This window comes from Dendropsophus ebraccatus, chromosome 13 (genome assembly GCF_027789765.1).
Source record: "Dendropsophus ebraccatus isolate aDenEbr1 chromosome 13, aDenEbr1.pat, whole genome shotgun sequence".
NCBI classification, from domain to species: domain Eukaryota; kingdom Metazoa; phylum Chordata; class Amphibia; order Anura; family Hylidae; genus Dendropsophus; species Dendropsophus ebraccatus.
The window spans coordinates 37,463,122-37,483,533 of NC_091466.1; the positions used below are offsets into that span (position 1 = coordinate 37,463,122).

Genomic DNA, 20,412 nt, shown 5'->3' on the forward strand with positions numbered 1-20,412 from the left:
GCCTTTTTATTCCCTAATTTGAACCAGTGCCACTTAGTGATTAAAATCACTTTTCTGAAAGTTTTATGTAGCCTCTTCAATGTGAAATATAGAATCTGTAATTATACGTAATACTATAATTAGATTTTCATAGACTTCTGTCTCCCCAGGGCATAGCATCATGTCTACTTCATGCTTCCCCGGAATGAGCTGTAATTTTGGAAACACTGGCCACTTATACATACCAGAGTCATCCTCTCAGCAGAGTACTGCATTACCTCTCCAACCTAGCCGATCTCTCTACTCACCTAATCAAGTTCTTCCGGACACAACCGGTTGGCAGCTGTATGCCAGCCGTCTGATCCATCAAAGCCAAGCACTCTTGTCTCTAGAAGAAAGAATTCAGAGTCATAAAGGACTGCATAGCAGGGCGGCTGGAGGAAATGTTCCTAACCCCTATCTGGGGTATAAGACTGTATCCTCCATAGACAAAGTACCTGTGCTGACATCCCCTTCAGCTGTCAAACCTGATCCAGAGAGCCAGTTTGGAGCTTTAGAAGAGAGGAACAAGTTTCAAGATCTCATTGAGCCTCAAAGAAGTCTGGACCTCTCTGAAAGCCAAAATATGAGCAGTAAGCTGTGCCCTCCTGCTGACATTGAGCACATAAACCTCATCAGTAAGACCTGGCTGCTGGAACTGGCCTGAATCTACTAAGCAGTAGTGCCACCTTGTGTTCAATACATGGTTTACCACAAATGTTGCTGAACCCTCCAGGCCAAATGTACAAACTTTGTCTGCCTTATGTGGCTCCAGAGGTAGTGCTTTAATTAAAATGATGACTGTACATGAGGTTGCAGTTCTCCGCTGCCTTTATATAGGTTGTACATATAGTTATAATATTAATATATAATAAACTCTAATCATAAACATTATGTATTCAATGAATCAAAACCAAAGTTAGTCCAAACCCAAAATAATGCAAATAATTATGTTTAAATTTTTCTCCTTTCTGACTTTCTGGTGTAAATAAAATAAGGAGTAAGAAGCGTTCAATTAGATTGCTTGAATTGGTTCTTCACATTAGACTATACCTCTTTGTGGGAAGGGCCACTAGGGCAGGGGCAGAGAACCTTTTTAGCCGAGAGAGTCATGAACACCAATTATTTTTTTTAATTCTGCAAAAGTCATACAATCTGAATATATCTAAATTAAAAGTAAATGTGTGCATTTTATGTAAGACCAACACTTTTAAAGTACAATGAGTCTCTGAATCCTTTTCGATCCTGTTGTTATTCTGTTGCTTACCAATGAAGAATAGAGTACTTCTTACCATTAATGTGACTTCTGGTGCTGCATGGTTTTGCTGATGGCTTTGTAGTCCCCCACACACACTACCCCACCTGACCCCCCCCCAACACACAGATACTACCCCATCTGACCCCCCCCACACACACACACACACACATACATACACTACCCCACCTGATCCCCTCCCCCCCACACACTTCTCCACCCCCTCATTGCGGTGCGGGCGGGCTATGGCCAGATGCAGCCATCAAAAGAGCCACATCTGGCTCACAAGCCAGAGTAATGTCCCATTTAATGCCCCCATAGTAATGTCCCCTGTAAGGCTCCCATAGTAATGTCCCATGTAATGCCCCCATAGTAATGTCCCCTGTAATGCCCCAATAGTAATGTCACCTGTAATGCTCCCATAGTAATGCCCCGATAGTAATTTCCCCTGTAATGTCCCCATAAAAATGTTCCATGTAATGCCCCCTGCCTAGCCAAACACAAACAACAAAAACCTTTATACTCACCTGTAATCTCCAGCAAGTCAGCCCTGCAGTGAGGTCCGAGGGGGAGAGACGTGGTGAAAGGGGAAGAGAGGGTGGCAGTCTGTAGCTGCCAGCGCCTCCTGTCAGCACGGGTTCGGGAGGGGGCAGGGATCCCTGTAACTGGGGGTCCGCATGGGGTTCTGGGGTGTGGGGGTCTGTAGCTGAAATTCGCGTGGGTTCCAGGGGGAGGCTATACCTGCCAGCGTGGGTTCCAGCAGACGGGCTGTTGCTGACGGCTCCACGTGGGTTCTGGGGTAGCTGCCGGTGCCCCCTCTTGGTGCGTATTCTAGGGTAGGAGGGGGCACCCTGTGTTCTCTTTTTCCTTAGGGAAGGAAGGAGTGAGCAGCGGCGGGGATAGGTTCTGGGACATTGCTGAGTGATAGTAGTGTTCCGACACCAAAAGTAAAAGTATATTTTTCCCCACCTCCCACGTACCCCCTCAACCTGCCGCACATACCCCCTGGTACTGCAGGTTGAGAACCCCTTTTCTAGAGCACAGTTTCTCAAACTTCTTGGACTTGGGCATCACCAGTAAATCCATGCTGATGCTGGAGCCTCACTTTAAAAAGCTTCTGACAGAGATGCTGGGTGTGTGGGGAGTTGGTAGTGTGAGGAGCCTTTAGCTCCCCTTTACCACTAATGTGCCTCTGTCCGCTCTAATGTATTTAAATGTACTGTGTTAATGTTTCTTCTAATGTACTGTGCCACTGCGCCCTCTAATGTACTGTGCGTTTCCTCTAATAAGTGTATATTGGTAATTTGTATAACTTTTGGAGGACAATACAATACTTTAATAAAGATATTCGCCGGACTTCTCCTTTAAAAAATAATATTCTTTATTACAGTGCTTCTCAAACTTTTTCTACTGGAGCCTCACCCAACAGACCAAGGCAATGCCTGGGCCTCACTAGACTGACCAAGAGGGTGCCTGGGCCTCACTATCTGTGGTGAAAGTCCATTTAAATGTAAAAATAATGCTAGGGCTACCTTTTACGTTCTATATACTAATAAAGCAAGTACAAAATAAATTAATAGTATGGCTAAAATGGAGATTTTTGCAAACAGCAAAAGGACTGTGCAGATCATAGTTACTTTGTGAAAACTGGCTCCTCAGCTGGGCCTCACCAACAACTAGGGGGCGCCTCACTGGTGAGGCCCGCCTCACAGTTTGAGAAGCACTGCTTTATTATGTACCCCCACCTTTTGCCTGCACCAGATTTTTTTTATTTCGTCCACAGTTCTCCTTCAACCACTCGACAATGATTTTCTCTATTATGAGAAGCTGCAGGCTGCGGCCTGCACAGCTGCGGCCTGCTCCTGCCACGGCAGCCCAATTCTTTCTGCCAACCTGATCCTGCCCGCTCCTGCCGTGCTCCTCCAATCCAATCAACTTGGAGCAGCAGCGCCGGGCCGCTGCGGCCGGCCGTGGCACATACCACAGCCTGCCGCAGCAGCCCCACGCTCTTGCTTCACGTTGATTGGATTAAAGGAGCACGTCGGTGGCGGGCCAAGTGGAACGGGTGGGCAGAGGGGAGCGGGCTGCGTTGGCAGGGGTGGGGTTTGTCAGGTGGGGTAGTGTGTGTGTGTGTGTATGTGGGGGTGGGTCAGGTGGGGTAGTGTGTGTGTGTGGGGGGGGGTCAGGTGGGGTAGTGTGTATGTCTTTGGGGGTCAGGTGAGGTAAGTAGTGTGTGTGGAGGACTACAAAGCCATCAGCAAAACCATGCAGCACCAGAAGTCACAGTAATGGTAAGAAGTCCTTTAGTCTTCATTGGTAGAAACAGCAACAGAGTTGGGGCACAGAGGGGACATAGGAAAAAGTAATTGGGGCAAAGAGGGTGCATGAAACAACTATATATGGTCACAGAGCGGGCATAGAACACTATGGGGCACAGAGGGGGCATTTATGCAGAGGGGGCATATAAAAACTAATGGGGTACACAGGAGTCCTTTATACATTTTAGGGGGCACAGAGGAGGCATAGAAAAAGTAATTGGAGCAAAAAGCATGAAACTATAGAAGGGCACAGACAGGGAATTTAAAAACTATGTGGGGCACAAAGGGTGCATACGAACACTATATGGGGCACAGGTGGTATATATACATTATCTGGGGGCACAGATGAGGTATAAATATACTATATGAGGTCACAGAGGGGGCTATGTATACTTAATGGGGGCACAGAGAGAGCCTATTATATTGGGCACAAAGTGGGCACTATTATAGCATGGGGCAATACAGATGAGAAGTTTGGTGAAGATGGAGCTGAATCCAGGAGCCTAAAATGTTTGTCTAGCTGCTGATGGATAATATTGCATCTTCTGAGGACAGTCCTGCTAACATACTATATAGTAGTATTAAGCAAAAAACTCCAAATTGCTCTTCAGCTTTTCATAAAATCCATAACCTTATTTCTTATTTCATCATAAAATAGCCAATGCGTTTCGGACCAAGGTCCTTAATCATGGCTCTTTTCCCCATGGATCAATCTGTTCTAAAAGGGATGTACTGGAGGACAATACAATACTTTGGTAGGCAAAGTTGTGTGTAGCCGGTGTCCTTGGAGTGATGTGATTAGAGCACGGTGCCGCTGTCAGCGTCCATGTGTTGTTAACTGGTTAAAGGGCTGGTCCAAGATTCAAAAAACATGGCTGTTTTCTTTCAAAGACAGTGCCTTTCTTGTACTTAACCTCTTCCCACATGAGGGCGAACCTGTACGTCCTCATGCGGGTGAGGTAGTTCAGAGGGGGGGCGCGCGGCGACCCCGCTCTGAACCACTGCGATCCTGGGTGCCGCTTGTAGCCTGGGACCGCAGCAATTAGCAGGCACAGTCCGATCGACATGCCCGCTAATTAGCATTTTAAATGCAGCTGTCAAAGCTGACAGCTGCACTTAAAATGCGGCTTTGTCAGTTTCCTGGTGTCTAGTGGGGAGGATCACCCCCCTGCGACGTGGTCGCTGAGGGGCGATCTCCGCATCTGGTCCCAGCCAGGGTCTGCGCCGTAATGGCTCTGTTCCCGGCTTGGCATTCTATTGCTTATGGCTGCAGCCTATCTCATGGATCTATGCAGTATAACTATACCCCCAGTAATGTATAACTAGTCCCCCAGTATATGTGTAAAAAATTAAATAAATGGTTTTTTATTAACCCCTTCCCTCCGCAGAACGTACCGGCACGTCCTGCGAGGGGGTTGGGAGGTTCAGAGAGGGGCCGCGCCATGGCCCCGCTCTGAATGGCCGTGATCCCGGCTGCTTACTCTAGCATGGGACCACGGCTATTAGCGGGTGCCGCCGATCGGCCGCGCCTGCTAATAAGGACAGTTAGATGCAGCTGTCAAACATGACAGCTGCCCTTAACTGTCTTGTGTCCCTCTCTTCCTGGTGTCTAGTGGCTGGATCGCATCGCGGAGGGGGGAGATCCGGTGTACTGAGCCGGCAGGGGCTCAGCGTCGGAATGACGCTGATCCCAGCTCGGCAATCTATTTAGATGGTCTGCTGCAGACCATTATAATAGAGCACCGATCTGATGGATACAGCATTGATCTCAATGGAAGATCAGTGCTGTGTATATAGAGGTCCCCCAGGGGGCTTCTAATTACTGTTAGTGGAAAAAAAAAAAGTGTTTTTGATAATAAAAAAAAATCCCCTCCCCTAATAAAAGTTTAAATCACCCCCCTTTTCCCATTTTATAAATAAAAATAAATAAACAAACATGTTTGGTATAGCCGTGTGCGTAATCGCCCGAAATATTAAATTATCACATTCCTGATCTTGCACGGTAAACTGAGTAAGGGCAAAAAAAATCCCAAAGTGTAAAATTGCGCATTTTTGGTTGCATCAAATTCAGGAAAATTGTGAAAAATTTATCAAAAAGTCGCATATACGCAAGTAAGGTACCGATAGAAAGAACACATCATAGCGCAAAAAATGACATCTCACACAGCCCCATAGACCAAAGGAGAAAAGCGTTATACGCATGGGAATAGAGCGATTTCAAAGAACATTTCGTTTTTTTGAAAGGTTTTGGTTTTTTACAAGCCATCAAATAATATAAAAGTTATACATGTTACATGCATAACAAGTCACTTTTACCATATGGCGCATGGTGTAAACGCAAAACCACCCCAAATAAAAAAAAATTGTGTTTTATTTTCAATTTTACTGTGCATATCATTTTTTTCTGGTTTCGCAATATATTTTATGCAAAAATTAAAGGACAACTCCGGCCAAAACTATTTTTTAATATGTTATTACTTACGGAAAGTTAGACAAATTTTTTTATGTACACTAATTATGGGAAATGCACATAATAGGGCTATATCCCTTAATTTAGTAGATCAGAGAGACTTCAGATTCTCAGTGACGTCACGAAACGGGGGTGTAATTACAATGGAGTGTCCAGCAGGGGGCGCACTATATATAGAAGTCAATGGTACTCATTGACTTCTATATATAGTGCGCCACTGCTAGACACTCCATTGGAATTTCAATGGATGTGTATGTAAATGTAATATACAGTATATTTTTGATTGAATACATTTATGGAATACTTTGGGGAGCAAGTTTCCTTGCTCCCCAAAGTAATCCATAAATGTATTTAACCAGTACATTTTGAGGGCACCGAGCAAGGAGGCAGAGATGTGCATCTACCTCCCCCCTCCCTCCCTGCTCGGTGCTGCTGCCGCTGCCACATATACCCAGTACTACTACTTCCATTATCTTCTCATAGTATGAGCAGATAATGGGGGAGTAGTACATGTGCTATCCCCATAACGAGCGCCGCACAGCTGCTCCTCACAAGGGCTTCAGCATGCCCCCTCTGCCGCTCCCCCTCCTCCTCCCAGCTAACAAGTTCTAACTATCCTGCCGCTCTCCGCCGCTTCTGACCGCCTCTCACCGCCGCCGCTCTGTGCTCCCATATACCACCTCCCAGTCTGCACTGCATGCCGCCCGGGGACAGAAAGCACCCCCACCCCGTAGGGGGCACGGCGCTCCCGGTGCTTCCTGTCACCAGCCGGCATGCAGTGCGGACCAGGAGGCGGTATATGGGAGCAGAGAGCGGAGGCAGTGAGCGGTGGCCAGCGGCGGGATAGTTAGAACTTGTTAGCTAAGAAGAGGAGGGGGAGAGGCGGTGAGCGGCGGCGGAGAGCGGCAGGATAGTTAGAACTTGTTAGCTGGGAGGAGAAGGGAGAGCGGCGGAGGGTGCATGCTGAAGCCCTTGTGAGGAGCAGCTGTGCGGCGGCGGTGTTCGTTATGGGGATAGCACACGTACTACTCCCCATTATCTGCTCATACTATGAGCAGATAATGGGAGTAGTAGTACTGTGTATATGTGGCAGCAGCAGCAGCAGCACCTAAGAGCGAGGGAGGGGGGAGGTAGATGCACATCTCTGCAAGGACATTTGCTCCTCAAAGTATTCCATAAATGTATTCAATCAAAAACATACTGTATATTACATTTACATACACATCTATTGTAATTTCAATGGAGTGTCCAGCAGGGGCGCACTATATATAGAAGTCAATGGTACTCATTGACTTCTATATATTTAGTGCGCCCCCTGCTGGACACTCCATTGTAATTACACCCCCGATTCGTGACGTCACAGTATTTCAGAGAATCTGAAGTCTCCCTGATCTACTAAATTAAGGGAAATAGCCCTATATGTGCATTTCCCATAATTAATGTACATTAGAAATTTGTTTAACATTTCCCATAATTAATGTACATTAGAAATTTGTTTAACATAACATATTAAAAAATTGTTTTGTCCAGACTTCTCCTTTGAGTCTGCATTGCAAAGTACAATTAGTTGCACAAAAAATAAGGGCTCATGTGGGTCTGTACATACAAGTGCTATGGCCTTTTAAACCAGAGGAGGAAAAAACTAAACCGCAAAAACGAAAATATGCCCACGAGGGAAGGGGTTAATAAATAATCCCCTCCCCTAATAACAGTTTGAATCACCCCCCCTTTACCCATTTTATAAATAAAAATAAATAAATAAATAAACAAACATATTTGGTTTCGCCGCATGCATAATTGCCTGAATTATTAATTTATTTCACTCCTGATCTTGCACGGTAAATGGCGTAAGTGCCCTACAAATTCCAAAGTGCTAAATTGCACATTTTTGGTCGCATCAAATCCAGAAAAATTGTAATAAAATGCGATGAAAAAGTCGCACATGTGCACAATCAAGGTACCGATAGAAAGTACACATCATGGCGCAAAAAATGACACCTCACACAGCCCCATACACCAAAGGATAAAAGCGCTATAAGCATGGGAATAGAGCGATTTTAAGGAACATATATTTGTTAACAATGGTTTTAATTTTTTAAAAGCCATCAGATTAAATAAAAGTTATACATATTACATATCGTTGTAAGGCTAGATTCACACTGCGTTTTTGCAATCCGTTTTTTCATCTGTTTTTTGCAAGAAAACGGATGAAAAAAAACTGATGCATTTGTGTGCATCCGTTTTAATCCTTTTTCCATTTACTTCCATTGAAAAAAAAAAAACGGATCCATTTTGATCCTTTTTATTTACAATGGAAGTCAATGGAAAAACGGATCAAAACGGATGCACACAAATGCATCCGTTCTTTTCATCTGTTTTTCATCAGTTTTTTTGCAAAAAACGGATGAAAAAAAACGGATTGCAAAAACGCAGTGTGAACCTAGAGTAATCATAACAACTTGAGAAACATATATAACAAGTCAGTTTTACCCTATGGCAAACGGCGTAAATACAAATATTCCCCAAATTAAAAAAATGTGTTTTTTCTTTCAATTTCATCACACATTTAATTTTTTTCTGGTTTTGCAGCATACTTTATGCAAAAATTAAGCCTGCCATTGCAAAGTACAATTAGTGGCGCAAAAAATAAGGGCTCATGTGGATCTGGAGGTGAAAAAATGTAAGCGCTATGGCCTTTTAAACATGAGGAGGGAAAAACAAAAGCGAAAAAAAAAAGTCCGGACCTGAAGGAGTTAATTTGTGTGTGTTATCACAGGTAATTTCTATTAAAGTGAATGGATCAGAGTTCTAATACCATTCTAATCACTGTTTTTGGTAGAAAACAGCCATGCTCTTTTCAAATCTTAGATAACTCCTTTAACATGTCGATGCCTGTCTATCACATGTCTATCTGGCTGGTTAGAATCTCTCCTCTCTCTTCTTGCTTTGCCTGCTCTGCACTCAGCAGGTTACTTCACTTACTTGAAGGTTTTAGTCAGCACACGACTGCTTATATCTGACTATGATGGAGTCACCGGTAATCTGAGCCATGACAGCACAATCATGGAAAGGTGTTCATTTTTCAGATCAGATGTTTTTGCTAGATAAGAATAATGTTGGTCTTCTTTCCTAGGAATATGTATTATGGCTTCTAGGTGGAGATTGAATTGGTTAAAGAGATGAAAAGACGTTTTTTTTTTCATTCCTGGGTGGAGACTGTCTGTCACTGGTGCTGTCATCGACGGATTACTGGTGAATGTAATTTTAATATTTTTTGGATTAGCTACCCAATAATTTATTGATCTGTGCATTAAACCAAAACATCTGTGTAAATACAGGAGTCTCCACACTAGATGGCATCATATTGCACTTATCTAATGCCTGTTCAAGAAATGACCGTTAAAAAGAACAAAAGTGAAAGTGTCTGTGATGTTGGCTTATGAGATAAAAAAAAACAAAAACAAAAAACAATCCTTGCCATTTATGCACACAATCCTTGCTAGACTGCACACTGAGACTGGGGACCTGGCAGAGGCCAGGGCCAAACTGGACCGCTGTAGAGAGTGTTCTGGCTTGTGTTCTTCCTCTACAGAATCTAGCGACAAAAGACACCACACCTCCTCTACCCACGGACTTCCTATCCACAGCCCCTGTAAGGTGTGCTGTGAATGGGTGCGGAGTGCATATTCTAAGAAGCAAAGAGAGAAATGATAGGATAGAAAAAGAGTGTACTCTCACTGGTCTACAAATCCATGTGACATATAAACAAACAATAACCCTTTCAATACTACAGCTGTGCAATAACGGAATACACATACTTGCAATAGCGACATCTTGGGGCGAAACTTAGGCACTACTACATCACCACTTACACTGGAAAAAGTACAGGCTCTTACGAAGGGTGTAACTAACAGCAACACCCGTGGTGGGACACCACATGTACATCTTTGAGATTTTTGGTCACATGCCACACGCGACCTTGCTATCAATGACATTGGGCTAGACTGAATCTGGTGCACTTGTCACCATGTAGTCCCAGCCTTACCCTGTACAGTGTGTGGGATAAATCATATTTTTATTTTTATGTGACAAATAGGGATGACATTTTTATGGGGATTTAAAAATAAATGTGTTTTTCCCCCCTTACTTTTTTGCCCAGGCCAAATTGACCAGGCCAATTTTCATTTTTGCACTTTAGTTTTTTCCTTCTCATGTTTAAAAAGTTATAGTGCTTGCATTTTTCACCTACAAACCCACATGAGCCCTTATTTTTGGCAACACCAATTGTACTTTGCAATGAAAGACTTAAAGTGTTATCCAGCGCTAACAAAAACATGGCCACTTTTCCCCTACTGTTGTCTCCAGTTCAGGTGTGGTTTGCAATTAAGCTCCATTTACTTCAATGGAACTGAGTTTCAAAACCCCACTCAAACTGGAGACAACAGTAGGGGGAAAGTGGCCATGTTTTTGTAGCGCTGGATAACCCCTTTAATGTATTTGGTCCCTTTTTTAGACGAGCACAAGGCTAGAAAGTTGCCTTCATGAGACTGGACCTGGATTTGTGGTAAATTCAGCTTTGTTTTACAGCATGATATAAAAAAAAAAAAAAAAAGAATGTATATTGCAATACACTTGTATACTGTCTTTATCACATATACTGTTGATTTTTGATCTTGAAATTTTTAAGACAGTGACACTAAAATTTGTCAAAAAATATGCTGTAAAACCGTGAAAATACTTGCATGGTGAAATTAAAACAAAAAGCAATTTTTGAGAAGTCATTCTCTTTGGGCGTCAGACTTCTCACTGGTGAGTGCGTGCACGGCTTTCGATGCGGATTTCTCGGCGGTGGGATGGGGTCCGGGATCGGGACTTTGAGGAAGGGGTAAGTATAAGGAGCTCCACCGAGGGGGTCGGACGGGCTTCACCCCGGCAGCCGTACAATTACAATGAAAAGCAACTTATATAACTTATTTTATTACAATTTTTCTGGATTTGATTGGCATTTTTTCTGCCCTTACACTGTTTACTGTGTGATATGTATGTAATAATTTAAAAGTAGGGGCGATTCCACATGCAACAATATCAAATATGTTTATTTCTAACATGAAATGACCTTAACCCCTAGACGACCTAGGACGTACCGGTACATCCTGGAAGTCTGTGCCCAGACGACCCTGGGCGTATCGGTACGTCCGGAGCGGAGCGTGCTTCATAGCAGGTGGGGGCCGGCTGCAATCAGCAGTTAATGACACGCTGCAGCGATAGCGCTGCAGCGTGACATTAACTCCTTAAACACCGCGCGGCTGCAACGTTTAAGTGTAAGTGACAGGGGGAGTCCCCTGTCACTTACCGATCGGGACCCCCGCAGTGTGACTGTGGGGGTCCCGATCGTTAAAACAGACCGCCGGAGGTCTCTCACCTGCGTCCGCGCGGTCCGATCTGCGATTTGCACAGGCAGGCTCAATGAGTAGAGCATAGCAATGATCAGCGTATAAAATGAAAGTAATGTATGTAAAAGTCCCCCAAAGGGACTTAACCCCTTGAGGACCAAGCCCAAAATGACCCAGTGGACCAGGCCAAATTTAGTGAATTTGACCTGTTTCACTTTATTCATTAATAATATCTAGATGCTTTTACATATCCTAATCATTCTGAGATTGTTTTCTCGTGACATATTCTACTTTATATTACTGGTAAATTTGAGTGGATATTTAAAGCTAATCCTTATGAAAAATCACAAAATAATGTGAAAAATGGTGAAAATTTTCATTTTCTAACTTTGAAATATTCTGCCTGTAAGGAAAATTGTTATATTGTTATAAATTAGAAACGAAATAACATTAGCAATATGTCTACTTTATTTTGGCAGCATTTTTTAAACTTGCTTTCAATTTTTTAAGACACTAGAAAGCTTAAAAGTTTAGCAACAATTTTCCAAATTTTAGAGAAAATGTCTAAATCAAATTTTGTTAGGGACCAGTTGAGGTTTGAAGGGAATTTAAGGGGATTGTATGTAATAACCCCCCCCACAAATCACCCCATTTATGAAACTGCACCCCATAAACTGTTCAAAATCACTCCCAAAAAGTTTTTTCTGTGCACAAATTATATTGTAATCCAATTTCTCTCATAATAGAAAACCTATTACCAGAGAAATACACCACAAAAGTTATTGCCTTGTTTCTGCAGTTTAGAGAAATACCCCATATGTGGACATAAAGTGCCAAGCTGGCGCAAGGAGAGCCTCCAAAGAGAAGGAGCGCCGTTTGGATTTTGGAGGCTGGATTTGGCCAGATTGGAGGACGGAGGCCATGTCGGGTTCGCAGGAACGTAAAAAGGGATGTAGTGAGCATATGTAGTGAGCACCCCACTGATGGCGGGCACAATGCGCTAAGAAAATGAAAAATTACTTTTTTTGACCAAAAAGTTAGGGTAGCTTCGATTTTTTTCATTTTCACAAGGGGTTAAAAAAGAAAAAAAATCTGCTACACATATAGAGCAATTCCCCACGAGTACGGAAATACCCCACATGTGGACATTAATTGCCAAGCGGGCGCAAGGAGAGCCTCCAAAGGGAAGGAGCGCCGTTTGGATTTTGGAAGCTGGATTTGGCCAGATTGGAGGACGGAGGCCATGTCGGGTTCACTGAGCCCCCATGCTGCCAAAACATTGTAAACCCCCCACAAGTGACCCCATTATGGAAACTAAACCCCTCAAGGAACGTAACAATGGGTATATTGGCCATATGGACCCCACTGGTGACCGGTATAAATGTGGAACAATGTGCCGTGAAAATGAAAAATTTTATATTTTAAACTAAAATGTTGGCCTAGCCTCAAATTTTTCATTTTCACAAGGGGTAAAAAAAGAAAAAAACCTGCTAAACATGTAAAGCAATTCCCTACGAGTACGGAAATACCCCACCTGTGTACGTTAATTTCCAAGTGGGCGCTAGGAGAGCCTCCAAAGGGAAGGAGCGCAATTTGGATTTTGGAAGCTGGATTTGGCCAGATTGGAGGACGGAGGCCATGACGGGTTTACAAAGCCCTCGTGCTGCCAAAACATTGTAAACCACCCACACGTGACACATTTATGGAAACTACACCCCTCAAGGAATCTAACAAAGGGTATGGTGACCATATGGACCCCACTGGTGGCAGGCACAATGTGGAACAATGTGTTGTGAAAAAGAAATAATCAAATTTTTTATTTTCACAGCACATTGTTCCACCTATGTGCCAGTGGGGTCCATATGCTTACTACACTTCTTGTTAGATTCCTTGAGGGGTGTACTTTCCATAATGGGGTCACTTGTGGGTAGTTTCCACTGTTTTAATGGCACGGGACCTTTGTAAAATCTCCATGGCCTCCATCCTCCATTCTGGCCAAATCCAGCTTCCAAAACGGTGTTCTTCCCCTTTGGAGGCTTTCCTTGTGCCCGCTTGGCACTTTAAGTCCACATGTGGGGTATTTCCATACTCGGGGGCAAATTCTCTACATGTTTAGTGGGTATTTTTTTTCTTCTAATCCCTTGTGAAAATGAAAGATTCCAGGCTAGACCAACATTGTAGTCTAAAAAAGTTAATTTTTTAGACTAAAAGATTGGTCTAGCCTGGAATCTTTCATTTTCTTAAGGGGTTAAAAAGCGGGTTGGAGTGGGAATGAGTAGAGCAATTTCCCTCGAAGGGGGGAAATACCCCACAAGTGGACATACATTACTACGTGGACACAGGACAAGCCTCCAAAAGGACAGAGTGACCTATTGAGGCCAGAATGGATGATGGAAGACATGTTAATTAACAAAGCCCCCAGGCTACCAGGACAGTAGATACACCCCACAAGTCACCCCATTATGAAAACTACACCCCTCCAGGAATTTAACAAGGGGTGTAGTGAGCATATGGACCCCACTTGTGGGGGTATCCACTTTGCATATAGGTGTGGAAATGAATTGCTATGTGGGCACAGGACGAACCTCCAAAAGTACTGAGTGCCCTTTTGAGGCCGGAATGCCCTCATGCTACACGGACCTCACTGGTGACAGGCACATAGGTAGGGTCAAAAGAGAAGAATAAATTAGACATGGAGTTAGGCACGGAGTCTGCTGACCGTTGCAGACATTCCCAGGAAAATAAACAGAAAAATGCCCAAGCAAAAGGAAGCCATTACAGAAATTACACCACCCAAGAAATGTATTTAGGAGGTGTAGGGTGCATGAGCATTTCAAAAATTAATTTTCCTGGACTGAATGTGCTGCAGTGGTTGAAAGTTAGCAATGTCAATTTTCACACTGCTCAACTGTTAGGCCAGTATGACTCTCCACGTCGGTATTTGATGCCGTCATGGAAAGTCTGCCCTCCACTAAAGGGCCAGTTCACACTGAGTAAACCCGCCGTGCTCTGTGTGTTGTTGTAAGTGAATGATAGGGCGCGCGCTCGTCCACTCCCTCTCCTCTCCGCTCAAAGAACTAACATGTTACTTCTTTGAGCGGAGAGCGGTGGCAGCGGACTAGTGTGCGCCCTCTCATTCACTTACAGCAGCACACTGAGCACGGCAGGATTTTGCAGCGGAGAGGTCCGCTGCGGAATTACGGTGTGTTTACCCAGTGTGAACTGGCCCTAAGGGTGCGTTCACACCGAGCAAAATCCGTGGAATTCCACTGCGGAGGTGTCCACCATGGAATTCCGCCTGCCCCAGTGTAAACCAGTGTGTCTATCGGAGGGCTTGCATGCCTCCGCTCAAAGAACTGACATGTAAATTCTTTGAGCGGGGGCGTGCGAGCCCTCCCATACACACACTGTTTGACACTGAGGCAGGTGGAGCTCCACTTTGGAATTCCCCCGATTTTACTCAGTGTGAACATGCCCTAATTATGCCGTGTATGTCCCTTGTAGAAAAAAAAGTGCTGCCCTGGCACGATACAGGGACCTCCAGTTGCAGCTGCAGAAGTACTAGACCCTCCTTCTTCTGCTCCACAAAAAATCAGGACCTTGACAACTGCCTTCTGAAACTGGAGGTATTTCTCAGGGAGGCCGTCACAACGGTAAAGTACAAAAGCGTTGTACATTGCCGTCTGGACCATGTGCACGGCTAGCTTCTTGTACCAGATGTTTGTTTTTCGCAGAGCACTATATGGTTTGAGGACCTGATCTGAAAGATCAACTCCTCCTATATACCGATTGTAGTCCAAAATACAATCGGGTTTCAGTGCTACTGCGATGGTACCGCGGACAGGGGTCGTGCCAGCACCATGGATAGTAGTCAAAATAAGGACATCGCGTTTGTCCCTATATTTGACTAATACCAGGTTGTTGCTACAATGGGCCTTGCCTTCACCCGGTGGCAGAACGTCTGCCACAGGAGAACTCGGGAGGCCTCTCTGATTTTTCCTCACAGTGCCGCAAGCTACAGTAGCTCGGGCTCTGAGGGATTTGAAAAGAGGGAGACTGGTATAAAAGTTATCCACGTTGAGGTGGTAACCTTTATCCAGTAGTGGGATCATCAGTTCCCACACAAGCTTCCCACTAACTCCCAGAGTGGGGGGGGACATTCTGGAGGTTGGATGTGGGTGTCCCTCCCTTCATAAACTCTAAATCTGTGAGTGTACCCTGAGGTACTCTCACAGAGTTTGTAAAGTTTGATGCCGTACCTTGCCCTCTTACTTGGCAGGTACTGGCGAAATTGGACTCTCCCCTTGAAGCTGACAAGGGATTCGTCAATGGAGATATATTTCCCTGGGAAATATACCTCCGAAAATTTGGCCGCGAGATGATCAATGACCGGCCTAACTTTGTAAAGGCGGTCGTAAGAGTGATCATTCTGGGGGGGGGGGCACCTTGCATTATCGTTGTAATGCAGGAATTTGAGGATGACCTCAAAGCGATGCCTTGTCATGGCAATCTGGTTGATTGGAGTGTTATATAAAATATCCACACTCCAATACTGCCTAATTCTGGGTTTTTTAACTAGCCCCATGTGCAGCAGAAGACCCCAAAACGTGGTCATTTCTGCTGCATCAACTGGGGTCCAGCTGTGGGATCCCGAAAAAAAAGAGTAGACGGGGTTCTGAGCCAGAAACTGCTAGGCGTACAAATTAGTTTTCACGACCATCAGACTTATCAGTTCTTCACTGAAAAAGATTTTTAAAAAAGTCTATTTCAGTGAAGCCTGAGGGGTCAAATTGGATTCCTGATTGTCCCACAAAATCGGGAATCTGTGGCTCAAAATTGGGGGGGACTGGGGTCCAGATAGGCTCACTTGTATGGGGGGCTGGGGTGGAGATCAGGGTAGGCTGCCCGAGGCGTTCGCCTTGGATGCCTTTCGGCGCCTTGGGGTTTCATTGTCGCTAAATGATGAAGAGGAGGAGGTCGAAACGAGGAAAGTAGGATCTGGTGAGGCTGGTGGAGGAAGGGTCTGAGGGGTCAAAAAAAGGCAGGGGGAGGATGGCACAGGGGTGGGAAAGTGAGGTGGGCAGGTGAGGGGGAGGCGCAGAGGAACGGTCTGAGGGGGGCAAAGAGAGGCAGGGGCACCGCTAGCAACAAAGAGGATGCTGCTAGCAGGATCTCCCTGCACACACTATGCCACCAACGGACGCGACAGCACGGGCGGCACGGAGCGGCGCAGGGGGAATCAAAACAAGGGAAAAACAAAAACCTGTGCCCACTTGTTGCTGATCAGTGATGAGTCACTGATCAGAACAAGAGAGACAGGAGCAGCAGTAGAACTACTGCTAATGCTGCACAGTCGGAAATTTCAGGGGATCAGCCAGGCAGCACACAGAGGGCACTGCTGGCTGATCACTCTGCACTATGCCACCAACGAGGCTGGCACAGATGGCTGGCACAGATGGGGGGGGAGCACAAAAACAGTGGGAGGGCACAGGGGAGAAGGAGAGGATGACAGGGGGGAAAAGAGGAGGATGACGGGGGGGAAGGGGGGGGGAGGCTGATGGAGGATGAAGGGGGGAGAATGGCACAAGGGGTGGATGGCACAGGGGGCGGATGGCACAGGGGGGCGGATGGCACAGGGGTGGGGGTGGATGGCACAGGGGTGGGGGTGGATGGCACAGGGGTGGGGGCGGATGGCACAGGGGAGGAGATGGGGCGGATGACAAAAGAGAGGGGGCGGAGGCGAATCATAAGCAGGGGGATGGCTAGCAGCACAGAGTGTGCTGCTAACACGATCTCCCTGCTAAGGGCACCGGGGCACAATGGGGCAGCAGCTGGGCAGCCTGGGGGCAGCAACAGCACACGGGACTCACATACACCCTCTCTGCTTGCCGATCCTGACGAAAAGGAGGGCGAGCATGGAGGGATCAATATTTTAGATGGCCCGCCTCGCCCGTGATTGGCAGTTACTGGCAAACGGCCAATCCGGGCGATCAGGGGGCGGGGGTCACGTGGCACACGGCCCCAGGCATAACTGTGATTGGTGCTGTCATAACGTCATACCGGCCCACAATGCACCGGTATCGCTGTGATTGGCTGGCCTTACCCCATAGCAGCCGGTCCTCACCCGCTATGGGGCGGGCTCAGATTGTGAGCCCACTCCATAGCCCTGGACCGCACCAGGTTGTACATTAACGCCCTCCTACGTTAAAGGAGAAGTCCGGCCAAAATTATTTTTTTATATGTTATTACTGATGGAAAGTTATCCAATTTTCTAATGTACATTAATTATGGGAAATGCTTATATACTGCTATTTCCCATAATTTAGTGTATCAGGAAGTGTTAGAATTCTCTCAGAAGCAGTGACATCACGACGAATGGTGTAATTCCTATGAAGTGTCCAGCAGGGGCGTACTATATATAGAAGTCAATGAGTACCATTGACTTCTGTTTATAGTGCGCCCCTGCTGGACACTCTACAAAATCAATGGATGTGTGTATGTAATGTAATGTTATGTACTGTACTTTGTGATTGAATACTGTACATTTATGGAATACAAGGACACTTGCTCCCCAAAGTATCCCATAAATGTATTCAATGAATAGATTTGCAGGGCACCGAGCAGGGAGGGAGAGAGGGGCCCGTGCATCTACCTCCCCCCTCCCTCCCTGCTCGGTGTTGGACACATATACACAGTAGTACTCCCCCATTATCTGCAGATAATGGGGGAGTAGTACCTGTGCTATCTATCGCCCCCGCGCCGCCGCTCACACAGAAGCTGCTCTTCATGCCCCCTCCTCCGCTCCGCCTCCTCCTCTTAGCTTGAAACTAATTACCCCGCCGCTGACTCCCCACAGCCCATGCCGCTTCTCACACTATCCCGCCGCCGGTCTCTGCTCCTACATACCAGCTCCCGTCCGCCCTGCACGCCGGCCGCGTCAGCCCTCCCCCACCCCGCAGGGAGCACCAGGAAGCACCGGGAGCGCTGTGGGTGGGGAAGGGCTGACGCGGCCGGCGTGCAGGGCGGACGGGAGCTGGTATGTAGGAGCAGAGACCGGCGGCGGGATAGTGTAAGGAGCGGCGCAGGCGGCGGGGAGTCAGCGTCGTGATAGTTCGTTTCAAGCTAAGAGGAGGAGAGGGAGAGGAGGAGGGGGCATGAAGAGCAGCCCCTGTGTGAGCGGCGCGGGCGCGGACGGCGATAGATAGCACAGGTACTACTCCCCCATTATCTGCAGATAATGGGGGAGTAGTACTGTGTATATGTGTCCAGCACCGAGCAGGGAGGGAGGGGGGAGGTAGATGCACAGGCCCCTCTCTCCCTCCCTGCTCGGTGCCCTGCAAATCTATTCATTGAATACATTTATGGGATACTTTGGGGAGCAAGGACACTTGCTCCCCAAAGTATTTCATAAATGTATTCAATCACAAAGTACAGTACATAACATTACATTACATACACACATCCATTAATTCTATATTGTGTCCAGCAGGAGCGCACTATATATAGAAGTCAATGGTACTCATTGACTTCTATATATAGTGCGCCCCCTGCTGGACACTCCATAGGAATTACACCATTCTTCATGACATCACTGCTTCTGAGAGAATTCTAACACTTCCTGATACACTAAATTAAGGGAAATAGCAGTATATGAGCATTTTCCATAATTAATGTACATTAGAAAATTGTATAACTTTCCATCAGTAATAACATATAAAAAAAATAATTTTGGCTGGACTTCTCCTTTAAGCCCAGGCAGCGGGGGTGTAAATGTACGCCCTGTGTCGTTTAGGGGTTAAACTTTTTAATTTAAAAAAACTGCCAGCTAATAGCCGCGGCCCCTAGCTGCTGATAGCAGCTGGGAGTGGCGCGATTCAGAGGAGGGTCACGGCATGATCCCTCTCTAACAATTGTTTGTCTAAATATTTATTCTCACAGGTTTAGGTTATGTTCACATGCTGTATTAACATGGCAGTTCTGCGTAAACACCCGTTGTTTAATGCTACCAACGGCCATAATTAATTATCATGATCATTAATTCCTGCTGTAGGCGGCGTTAAACAACGATTCACAGGGAACAGCAGTTGTTTATACAGCATGTAAACATAGCCTTATAGTTAACAAAGATGTCCCAGATAGAGATGAGCGAATACTATTTGATCGAACAGCTATTTGATCGAATAGTATGCTATACGAACGAATATTCGTGCTAAAACGCAGTAAAAATTCCAGTCGCCCTTCCACATCCCCTGGCGCTTTTTTCTTGCCAATAAACATGCAGGGGGTAGGGACAGGCACTAGGAGTAGACAGGACTTAAAAAAAAACCTCTAACTGATTGGCTGGCTAAACCATGTGACCTCCTGAATAAAAGAATAGTGATTTGAGATTCGTGTCACTTGCTGGTTGGAACTAGAGAGGGACAGTCTGTAAAGCAGGGAGAGAAAGGTTTTAGGTGAAGTTAGGTAAGAAGGGACCCCCATAGTATCTGTTCTTATCGGTTTAATATCTGATACCTCCCCTATCTGGGGACCATATATTAAATTGATTTTTAGAACAGGGAGATGGAAAAAGAGCTTGCTCTGTCCTCTCTGGGCATTGACCTGGTATTGCAGTGCCTCCAGGTTCAGTGCACAAAAAAAAAAAAAAAAAAAGGGACCCCCAAAAGCTCTTGTTAGGGCTGAAACTATATATAAACAGACATTTACAAGCTGTTGTGAGACAGGCAGTGTGTCTACACTGTATAAACTGTTGTAAGCCAGGCAGTGTGTCTACACTGTATAAGCTGTTGTGAGACAGGCAGTGTATATACACACACTGTATAAGCTGTTGTGAGACAGGCAGTGTGTCTACACTGTATAAGCTGTTGTGAGACAGGCAGTGTATACACACACTGTATAGACTGATGTGAAACAGGCAGTGTGTCTACATAGTGTGTATACCCACTGATAGTGTATACG

At 45.6% G+C, this 20,412-nt stretch overlaps 1 protein-coding gene and 1 pseudogene across 1 annotated transcript in view; both read left to right on the forward strand.

Annotated features, from left to right (window-relative positions):
• Positions 1–812, forward strand: part of LOC138770545 (uncharacterized) — a 65,277-nt gene extending 64,465 nt beyond the window's left edge. The window contains exon 8 of the mRNA XM_069949644.1: positions 150–812. Within this exon, the coding sequence (XP_069805745.1) occupies positions 150–685 (536 nt within the window). The 3' untranslated portion in view covers positions 686–812. The remainder of the gene's footprint in view (positions 1–149) is intronic.
• A 19,101-nt stretch (positions 813–19,913) lies between these two features.
• On the forward strand, positions 19,914–20,092 carry LOC138771590 (U2 spliceosomal RNA; annotated as a pseudogene).
• The last annotated feature ends 320 nt before the right edge of the window (positions 20,093–20,412 follow it).